This window comes from Salminus brasiliensis, chromosome 5 (genome assembly GCF_030463535.1).
Source record: "Salminus brasiliensis chromosome 5, fSalBra1.hap2, whole genome shotgun sequence".
NCBI classification, from domain to species: domain Eukaryota; kingdom Metazoa; phylum Chordata; class Actinopteri; order Characiformes; family Bryconidae; genus Salminus; species Salminus brasiliensis.
This window is the reverse complement of record NC_132882.1, coordinates 21,623,329-21,633,920: the sequence shown is the minus strand read 5'-3', so window position 1 is coordinate 21,633,920 and position 10,592 is coordinate 21,623,329. Positions and strand designations below refer to the sequence as shown.

At 40.2% G+C, this 10,592-nt stretch overlaps 1 protein-coding gene across 1 annotated transcript; it reads left to right on the top strand.

Annotated features, from left to right (window-relative positions):
* The first annotated feature begins 452 nt into the window (after positions 1 to 452).
* Positions 453 to 8,896, top strand: cenpw (centromere protein W). Its single transcript, XM_072678840.1, has 3 exons — positions 453 to 633; positions 6,297 to 6,410; positions 7,631 to 8,896. The coding sequence occupies exons 1-3, from the start codon at positions 544 to 546 to the stop codon at positions 7,655 to 7,657; spliced, it is 231 nt and encodes a 76-aa protein (XP_072534941.1). The 5' UTR covers positions 453 to 543; the 3' UTR covers positions 7,658 to 8,896.
* Positions 8,897 to 10,592: the final 1,696 nt, after the last annotated feature.

The window sequence follows — 10,592 nt, the reverse complement described above, 5'->3', positions numbered from 1 at the left end:
CAGACAGACAAAACAAAAAAAACAGGCAGACAGACAGACAGACAGATAAACAAACAGGCAGACAGATAAACAAACTGTCAGACAGACAAAACAAAACAAACAGGCAGACAGACAGATAAACAAACAGGCAGGTAGACAGACAGATAAACAAACAGGCAGGTAGACAGACAGATAAACAAACAGGCAGGTAGACAGACAGATAAACAAGCAGGCAGACAGAGATAGATAAACAAACAAGCAGGCAGACAGATAAACAGGTAGGCAGGCAGGCAGGCAGACAGACGGAGGAACAAACAGAAAGACAGACATATTAGACATACAGCGACACAAACAGAAAGACAGACAGTCAAACAGTCGGTTTTCAGAGACACTGTAAAGAACTGTCTCCCACATTCAGTCCAATACATGGGCGCGCGCGAAATACGTCATCGTTGTGCGCCGGCAGGGAAGAGCGCGGTTGTTTTCAAAACACGAGTAAATCGCTGCTCTCCTCCTCCTCTCAGACTGTTTACCGGAGTGAAACTCCGTCAGACTGACACAAACATGTCCAACAAAAAAGCGCCGAGAGCAGTCCTGAAGTCTCACATGAAGAAGAAGCCAGACATCCGTGTCGGGAAGAACGCAGATCTGATGGTGAGTTTTGTAAACGGAGCTGAGAAAGCTCCCGGAGGTTCAGTCTGTTTACCAGCAGAGCTGAGACTCCCCCCGTCCTCCTCCTCTGCAAAACAGCCTGTCTCACACTGACGAGATAATAGTATTAATTAAACGGTGAGCTGTCCATGTCCGTTAGCTTATATGTCCTCGGTTATTAGCTAGTGCTACAGTCTAAGCCAGTAAATTAATGTAAAAATGACCAGAAGTAAATTCTACATGAATACTGTGAAATACACACAAGTCAAATGTAGCTAAAACCCTAAGCGTATCTATGTTACACACAATACGTAAACATGGCCGTCTGTCTTGTTGAATGAATAGAAACATACTTTTGTACTAAAGCTGTATGACTTAACTAAACATTAAACTGATGTTTTGGGAAATAGGAAATACCACTTGTGCATACTACACTCACACACACACACACTCACTCACACACACACACACAACCCACTATAAACACAATGTGGCATGAGGAGCCAGACAGGAAAAGCCCTTTAGCCACCAGGACATGATGCACATGCGATGAGGTTGGAGTCCAATACCTGTACTGCTTATTGAGCTTATAATGAGCATTTTTTTGTGAGCAGTATAAATGATTATATCTCTATTGTCACCTAAATAAAATAGAAAATACCATACTGAATACTTAGTTTAGAGCCTCCTTCTGCAAAATGATTGTCTGTGTGTTTTACTGACTAATGTCCTCAGAATAAGCAGCATTTCAGATAACTCATTCAAAAATATCATCTTACATCCCTTGGTGTCTGTAAATTACGTTTTTATAATTACAGTCAGTACTGTGTGTGTGTTTGTGTATTTTGATAGATTTTCCCATGAAATACATTTTTGAGAGTGAGCTTTACACACTACATGATTGATTTGTAAATTGCCACTGTTTGTGTGATACTGTACTATACATAAATCATCAGTCAGCAGTGGCTGAAGTGTAGTGGTTAACAACATCACCCTCTCAGTGGCAGACTACACTCTTAAAAAGAAAGGTGCTCCAACATAAAAAAAATAAAGTGATGACATAGGTGGAAAAGTTTAGATATTTTTCAAAACAATTACAGAGATGCATGTGTGAAGTCAATGTAAATATTCTTTACCAGTTTTAAGGTTCTCCGTACTCCTGATTTATACAAAAAGGGGTTAATTTTTGACCCAAAACTGATTCTTACATGGGATGGGTTAGAGGATCCTTTTTTGCACCCTAGGATTCAATTCCCCTGTTGGACTACATTTACATTTACATGTATGGCATTTAGCAGACGCTCTTATCCAGAGCGACTTACAAGGTTACTCGTATAACAGAGGGGGGCCAATGTAGTATTAGGAGTCTTGCCTAAGGACTCTTATTGGTGTAGCGCAGCATAGTCACCCAGACCGGGAATCGAACCCCAGTCTCCCACATGGTGTTGTAGCTGTGGTGGCAGGTAGTGGTGTTATCTGTTGCGCCCCACCAACTAGAACTAGAACATTACACTGAACCGGTCATTTGGCATTTGGCAGTGTTGACTCCGAACACTGCGCTCAGTAACATTATTTAAATGTGAGTCGTTCTGGATAAAAGTGTCAGCCAAGTACTGTAAATGTAAATGTATTCAGGCTGCATAGGATTACACTACACACTCCTAATGAAACTTGTAGTCATATTTAATCTCGTCTGCAGGTCTTCCTAACCTCACTATTCTTAGTATCCTGTTTTAATGAGATGCCACATCTGTTTGGAAACATGTTCTGACATTCTGAATGAGTAGTGTAGTCACATTTCCTTGTGGGTTTGATGGTCACTTTGATGAGGCAGGTTTGTACAGCTTTAAACTGGGTGCAGTTGGCTTTGTCATCTCCCTACCTTCAGCACAGAGACTGCAAGCTGGAAACTTCAAAACTGTCATTCATAACGTTAATACAGAAGCTCCTCAGTGTGCCCGTGTATTTTATCAGCCTATTTGTTTTCTGTTGAGAACCACTGTCTTATAATGCAGACCTGAGAAACCTAATTACCTAAACTCACTTTAATCAGGGCTGGTTTCTCTGTTCCTGGAGTAATGTGTACATCTCAAACCTTTGCCAAGGTCTCTAATCACAGACGTCCCACGGTTGATCTGATTGGTAGCAGAGATGGAAGCCTTAACTGTGTTTGTAAACACTTACCTGACTGGTAAACAAACGTTTTAATGACATGGGTTAACCAAACTTTACAATCCTGTCATTCATCTTTATGTGGAAAGAAAAATGAGGTGACTCCTGACCTTTCATGACCTGTTAAATCTCAGAGATGAACTTTGTCTTGAAGCTGGTAAACGCTGGTAAACATTCAGCTGAAGATGATTAATATTAGCCCTCCTGGGCAACAGCTGCTAAATTAGTGTACGCCATTGTTGGTCAAGTTAAAACAAATTGACAATGATTAAAGAAAGCTCCATGTTCAGGCAGTAAGTCAAGTGGACAGAACTAAAGGTTTGTTGAATGAATGGTCCAAAAAACTAAACACTAGTGTTTACACAGTAGGAAGTGTTATTGCACAGCAGAACATTGTCACTGTGTTCTCAAAAGAACAGGTCAGGTCTGAGAATTGGGGTGGGGGGGGGAGTGTACCGGCAAGTAATAGGTCCTAATTAAAAAGCTATTGCAGCTGGCTGTGCTTTATTGAGACTGGAGGTGGAGACCCTCCTGAGATGTAAAAACCCGCCTGAAAGGTGCACTGCTTTACAGGGGTCTAATCCAGTCATTAAATGTAAAGAAAGAATGAGAGGAAAATGAATAAAAGACTCTTTTTCATCGTCCTATGAATATGTACCGGCTTGAACTGGCTTCCTGGGTTTAATGGCAAATTCCTAATAAGACCCTTCACACATCGCCTTACATGCTGCTGTTATGACTACACTACTGGAATTACTGATCCTGGACATATTAAAGTAGTATGAGGGTGTTTAGACCCGAATAGCCTGCATGCCATGAAGCCAACACATTCTTACATCCTCTGATCTTGTGTGAGTAAAACTATTCAATAGTGGCTGGTCAGTTTTGGCCTTTAAGCAGCATTTTCGTCGCCCGTGGTTATAAATGCTGCCTTAAAGGCGGGGCAGCGGCTTAGGGTCAGCCTTTGTTCTCCTGGTGAACTGAGATGGACTCGGCAGCATTTGATGGTTGATTGAACTTGAAAATAATCAGCTTCATCCTGCGAGGAAGCTGTGAAAGTGTCTGTTTTCCTTTTTCCAGATTTCTCTCCAAACCAGGGACCCCCTTTTTCTTTAACTACAGCTTTCCCCCCCAGTGCTGTAGAACTGGAGAGGGAGCGCAAATCAAGGCTGCCTTTACTGCTATGTTTAGGAAGCCCTGGCCAAGTGCTCTTGGCATTTCTCACACCAGGTTAATGGATGTTTTCTCGAGTTGCTTGGCCTGTTTACTGCAATTGTGCAATAGCAGTGGCTGCTTCTGACCGGGTTTACTGAAAAGCTGATATTCAGAGCGAAAGTCAGAATGTCGTGTTAGCCCAGTGTGATTTTTTGCTGGTGTTTAGAATTCTCTGGGAAATTTTAGCGACAGTGTTTGGCTTCAGTAGAGCTCCTTGTGGTTGTTCTCTGAAAAAGACTCCCCCCAACGCAGGGAGACCTCTACTTACTAATGAATGGCCTAACAGTGTAATGACTGAATGGCGGAACAGTTTTTGTCGTCTTTTGTTTGAAACGCTTTTCTTTTGTTGGGATTTTCAGGCTTTTTTGGCAGTTTAAAAGTGGCAGTCGGAGACCGTGGCACTCTGGAGGAATTCAATCTGCAGCTTCTTTATTCCCTTTTTTGTGCTGTCTGCTTCTTTCCCGTCTGAAGTTTCCATGTGTCCTGTGTGTATGTTCTGTGTATGTGCAAGGCGCTGGAGAGGCCTCGGCTTTAATCAGTTCAGTGGAGTCGTTATATTCTGGCAAAGCCTTTGGCACTGCGCTAGCTTATGCTTCTCAGCTTTCGTTCTCCTAAAGATACTCTCAACACCAGCTGTTGGAGAAATGTTCAGACGCCCCAGAGATGACCTACAATTATGAAAATGAGGTATTAATAGATTTAAATTACATCCAAATGGTCATGCAGATGCATGCTGAAATCATTAACTGTGTTTAGAAAATTTGCTGGACGTGTTTCAGACACTTCTAGACACTTCATGTGTAGTTGGATGTGTGTGCACATATGATGGAGAGAAAGAACAGGAGAATGGTATCTCAGAATGGGTCCATGCTTACAGTGGGGCAAACCAGTGCTCATCCATGCTCACAGATGATCTCTACATCCCTAGTCGCTGAATCCTGAATTGTGTCCACAGTGATGATCAGAGATAACAGCAAATTATTATTCAGCCTTGGAAGCTGTGCTTTGAATTTCACTAATGTCATTAGACTCATTTAACACGCTAGTGCTCTCCGTGCCTCTGCATCCCTGTAACTATTTAGCAAACTCTGAAGTGTTAGAGGCGCTTCATCTCTAGAATATGAGCTATAAAGAATATACTGTATGTCCAAATGTTTGTGGACACTACTAATGAATGCGTTCAGACAATTTCAGTTGCACCTATTGCTGACGCAGATTTGCAAATTCCCACACAAGAAGTATTGCCAATAGAATAGGACTCTCTGGAGCAGATCAGCATTAATCTGTTGGCACCATGCCTAATGCCAGGTATGTTTTAGAGGAGTATAACGCCCCTGAACATTCAGCTGTGGAGCAGTGGATTTTTTTATTTTGGAATGATGGTCCTCCATATAATGCTTTTGGGATGAGTTGGGAAGATGGGGATGAGGTGGGAATAATGGGGATGAATGGAAAGTGGCAAAGCAACAAAAAGTCATGTGATGCTACTAAAAGAATGGACATTTGCAAGATCTAGTATGATGTTTAGTAATAATTGTTGTTTGTGTAGATGCTGAGGTATGCACTAGGTTGTGTTAATGGCGAGCCAGAGCGAGAGCCATTGTGGCTTTGTGTAACCAAAACTAGAGCCAAAACAAAGCAGGGGCAGGACTTATGAGAGACCTCCAGTGTAGAACCCCCCTCTTTTAGCCTCTCATGACTAGACAGATAAAAGTGGATGAAGAGCTGAAAATGAGACAATTTCCTGTTATAATCCTTCTTGGTCATGAGGAATGGTTGACTATTTGGTAGGGGGTCCATGACTCAGGAGGAGGGCTGGCACTTTCATCATCCTCTACAGACCCCCTACTCCTACTAGATGTGACGCACAATTCCTGCAAAATAATCAGGCTTCGCTCTGGGTAAATCGCTGCCAGTCCTTGCTGAGAAGGGGCATAAAACACAACTTGTCACACTAAAAAAGCTCATAGACTATTTTTTTTTCTTTGGCTTAAGCATTAGAGACATCCATTAGAGAGGTTTCTGTCCATTCGTATATGATCAGTGATGTGATGAATGTGGTTTCAGTCTACAGTGTATTTTCTGAGCATTGCCAAGTGCTGTGAATATCTGATTTTACAGCAGTGTGATTTTACAGAAACTCCTCCTTTGTGTTGTGAAATCTTTCTGATGAAATCTTTATCTTGTATCTGAATGAGATTTCTGAAAATATCCTGCATGAAATGCTATCGGGTTATCAGTAATGACTCAGTGCTGAATTATTTGTGTTGTTTGTTCAGGTCCAGCTGAATCTACTGCTTGTCTTACACCGACTGGCAGAGGAGTCCAGAGTGAAGGCCTTTGAGGAAAAAACAGCCACTATCAAAGTTCACCATGTCAGAGCTGTTGCAAAGGTATTCGATCCATTCATATTTGAAAACATGGCAATAAATGACACTGATATATATAAATCTCCATTTTTTACATAATATAGGTCTAGCAGTTATTCATAGTTTTTCATAGTGTCAGAACTGACCAATTGAAATATTCCAAAATGACTTACAGAATCTTTTACATTAACTTCCACTGAACATAATGATGTTTTATTTCTGTTTGTTTTTTTTTCTCTGTAAATTTGCAGTTTTGTAGATCCAAGGTTTTTTGTCTAACTGCGACAAAATGTTTTATTTAATCTGATGAAAATGAAACTTTTAAACATGCCAAACAACTCCTGTTGCTTGACAATACACCACTGAGATCTTCTAGAAATACTCTTTCCACCTCCAGGATAATGTTGGGATAAGTTGGTGTTAGCCTTCCGATTTCTTTTCAAAAGTATAATGATCTACTCAGACTCCATTGATTACAACCTGCACCACTGATCTCAATACATATGTGTGATAGCAGTATGTGTAAAACCATTTGACAACCTCCCTACAATGGCCCGAAATATTCACTCAAAATAGCACATACATATAAGTTTTACAATGGCCAGAGTCCAGACTAATCAACTCTACAAACTTTGTCTACTGTAGAATTTATGGTTTTATTGGGGTTATTTCTTCTATGTAGAATTGCTTTCAGAAACATCAGAGTCAGAAAAAAGAAGCCGTTGCTCGTCGAGATCAGGACCCTCTTTTAAATAGTTCTGGTGGATGGGTTTCTTCAACTCTGGGAAACTCAAACAGAGCAGTGTGTTGTCAGTGTAAAGTCACAGTAACGCTAAGCAGAGATCCAGCCAATTGTGAGTCTGGATTTGTTTCTCACTGCATTTGTTTTTCTGACGTAAAGAAGCTTATTTGATTTAGATATAATTCACTCCAGTCCAGCGCTGTCCATACACACATACTTGTGCTGGAGGGGTGTGAAGAAATGCTCTTGTTGCTCTGTTATTCAGCTGCCACAAGTCAGCTGTTTATGTTTAAAATTACACGGCATATGTAGTTCACCTACGGACAACTTGGGCACGATCATTCGTACCATACACATGAGTTGCTGTTAGTCCAAAAAAAATATATATATATATCAATCTGAGCTCATGGCAAGGAAGGAAATACTGTGCATTATTGCAATGCTAGTGTGTGGATGTTTGAGCTTGGTTACAGTTCATACACGCTCTTTCTTTGCATTTCAGAAATTGTTGAAGAGCACACGAGGATGAGCCAGAAGAAGGTTGGGTAGCAGTTTAATTTACAGTGCTGTTATTACAGTAAGCAATGTGATTAAAGTGAATTAATTGCTGAGTAGTTACATGGTTCAGACTGTGGGATTAAGACCTACGCTGTGTGTCTAAGCGTTTATGGACAGACCTTCTACTGAATACATTAAGTTACTTTGCACTGATTGCACATGCACTCAGACAGCTTATCTAGTCCCTGTGGAGAAGAATTACCAATAGCACCTGCTCTGGAGCAGATAAACACAAACCTATCGATACCATGCTTAATGCCAGGCATTGGCTAGGGTGGTATAAAGCCCCCCAGCATTGAGCTGTGAAGCAGTGGAACTATGTTCTGTGGAATGATGGTGCTCCATCTAATACTATTGGAATGAGGTGGGGAAAACATTTAAGGCATTTAGCAGAAAAACCTCCTGTGCATGTGAGCAGGTGTCCTAATACTTTTGTCCGTATAGTGCATTACATATTGGAATTCCACTTCAAATCAGAATTCAGGGTTTGTCCCCTTTGCTGCAGTAACAGCCTCTAATCTTCTGGAAAGGCATATGCACTAGTTGCTGGAATATTACTGTGAGTATTTGATTGCATTCATCCACCAGAGCAGTGACCTCAGGTACTGATGAAGTTTGATTAGTTCCGGTTTACAAATCCCACTCCAAATAACCTGGATGGAGCTTAATTACATCAGAGAATGCAGTTTCATGCACTACAGCCCAAAACAGGGAGGGTTTATATCCCTCTTGCTGAAACTTTGCACTGGATATGTTCTCTATGGAGATTCTGCAAGCTTAATGTCTACAGCGTGGGTCTTATTCACATTTTCTGAACCATGTAACTGCTCTTTATTTATCAATAATTTAATTAATACATTGCTCTGTTCTCTGTAATAAGAGCACTGAAAATAGTGTTACCAAAGTTTGTTCCTCTGTGAGCCTGAAGCTGCATAAATGCTCCAATCTAAGTGATCCAAGCCAGGTACTTCATGCCAGGCTCACCCCCTCACTGGAACCAGCAACACAAGACTTCAGTGAGACCCCTTATGTATAGCCCAACCTGTGGACAATTCTCAGTTCTCACTCACAGATGCAATCCTGATCACTGTTCCTCTCCATTCCTGCTGACCTTTGGTGTTGGGAACTGTTGTGTATTAGCTTGGTCAGTGATGGATGGTATCTGCTCTGAAAATCTGCAGCAACAATGTTTTTCTCTTTGTGTGTGTAATACATGCTAATAAACATGTTCTACAATTGGAAATGCTGTAATACCCATTGCCCTACATGTCTGCTGCTATATAATAATGCTTTGGAGGTCTATGATAAAATTCTCACTCCTACAAGTGTGGCTTTCTCAGAGATCGCATAGTTGGCCCATAATTAGCCTGATTTCTGTAACTGCTCTGTGTCCTCTCTGCCTCTTTGGGAGTTTAACTGAACAGGACCACAAGAAGGTAAATGTTTAGGTCTCGTTTGTGTATGCCCTGGTGTCCCACTGATAATCACATGACCTGGGCAGCCCCCATCTGTAATCCCACTGTCAGAATTAATTGGGTGGTCTCTGCTTTGATCGCAGTGATTTGCTTACAAAACCAGTAGCTTGTGATAGTGTGTTCCTAAAAGACTAGAATGTTATCGAAACCTCTGACTCTACCTTTTTTATCTTAATCCAACAAGCATCTGGGTTGCACAGTGGAAACGGGCCTTTCTTACTATCAGCTTATTCATCATGTGTTGTCTGTGTACAGACATAGGTCAGCCAGAGATGTCTGAGTGCACTGTGGTCATGACCTGTCCTTCATCTTTCATGACCAGTAGAGGGCGATCATGCTGAAAATACCATGTCAAGATTACATTACAGTTAAGCGTACAGTGACTTCTGAGACTGTCACAGGCACCAGTCAGGCAAAAATGTAGTTTTACATGACTGTATGTCATTTCACACATGGTTGTATTGCTAATGCATGCTTAATATAGATGTTTAAAAAAAGAAGTCATGATTAAGATTATATACTTAAATGACACTATTTATCTACATGTAAATTGGTTGCTTTCTGGGGCAAGTGCTGGTGTGGGTCAGATATTGTGTGGGGCCGTCATTGTAAATGTAAAAAGGCCCTTTACCAGAACCTGTAGCAAATTTCCAATTCCAAATTCTTGGTACCCTGTTTCTATGCATGTCATCCTTGAGACCCTTGAGACTGTATATGCTAATGAAAATTAAACTACAGTGAATATGTAGATAATCTACAAAAGTAAACCATTCTGTAATAATTAGCATTTTTAATAGAATTTTTATACCTACATCAGACTAAAATAGACTATATATATATATATATATATATATATATATATATATATATATATATATATATATATATATATTTTTTTTTTTATATATATATTTATATATATATTTGATTTGGGTTTTGTACCAGAAAATAAATCAGAATTAGTTTTACCTTTTTAGCAGTTTTTTTTATTTGTAGTTTTAAAAACAATAATCATTTTTACATATGTTTTTTTAGTGTCATGTATTCAAATATGTTTTTATTTTTCCAAGTTGTTGCTTTACATGCAATCCTAGTTTATGAAAATGGACAATGCTACCTAACAGTGAGTCCAGATTGCTTTGTGGAGTGGTACATCTAACAGCCTCTGTAGCTGCCTTTCATGACATAATAATTTCCAATTGCACACCAATTGTAATTCGGGTCTGTCACCTAAATCCAACCTTTATTTATACATTTACTTTACTCAAACATGAGCTCCTCTATGGTTTAGTAGATGTAAGAGAATGGTGCATTGTTCAGATGTGCAGCATTGCTTGCACAAATATAATCTTCATGGAAGAGTGAAGAAAGAAATGTTACCTGTGACCGCATCACTCAACTCAATGTTTAAAGTATGCTATACAGCATCTA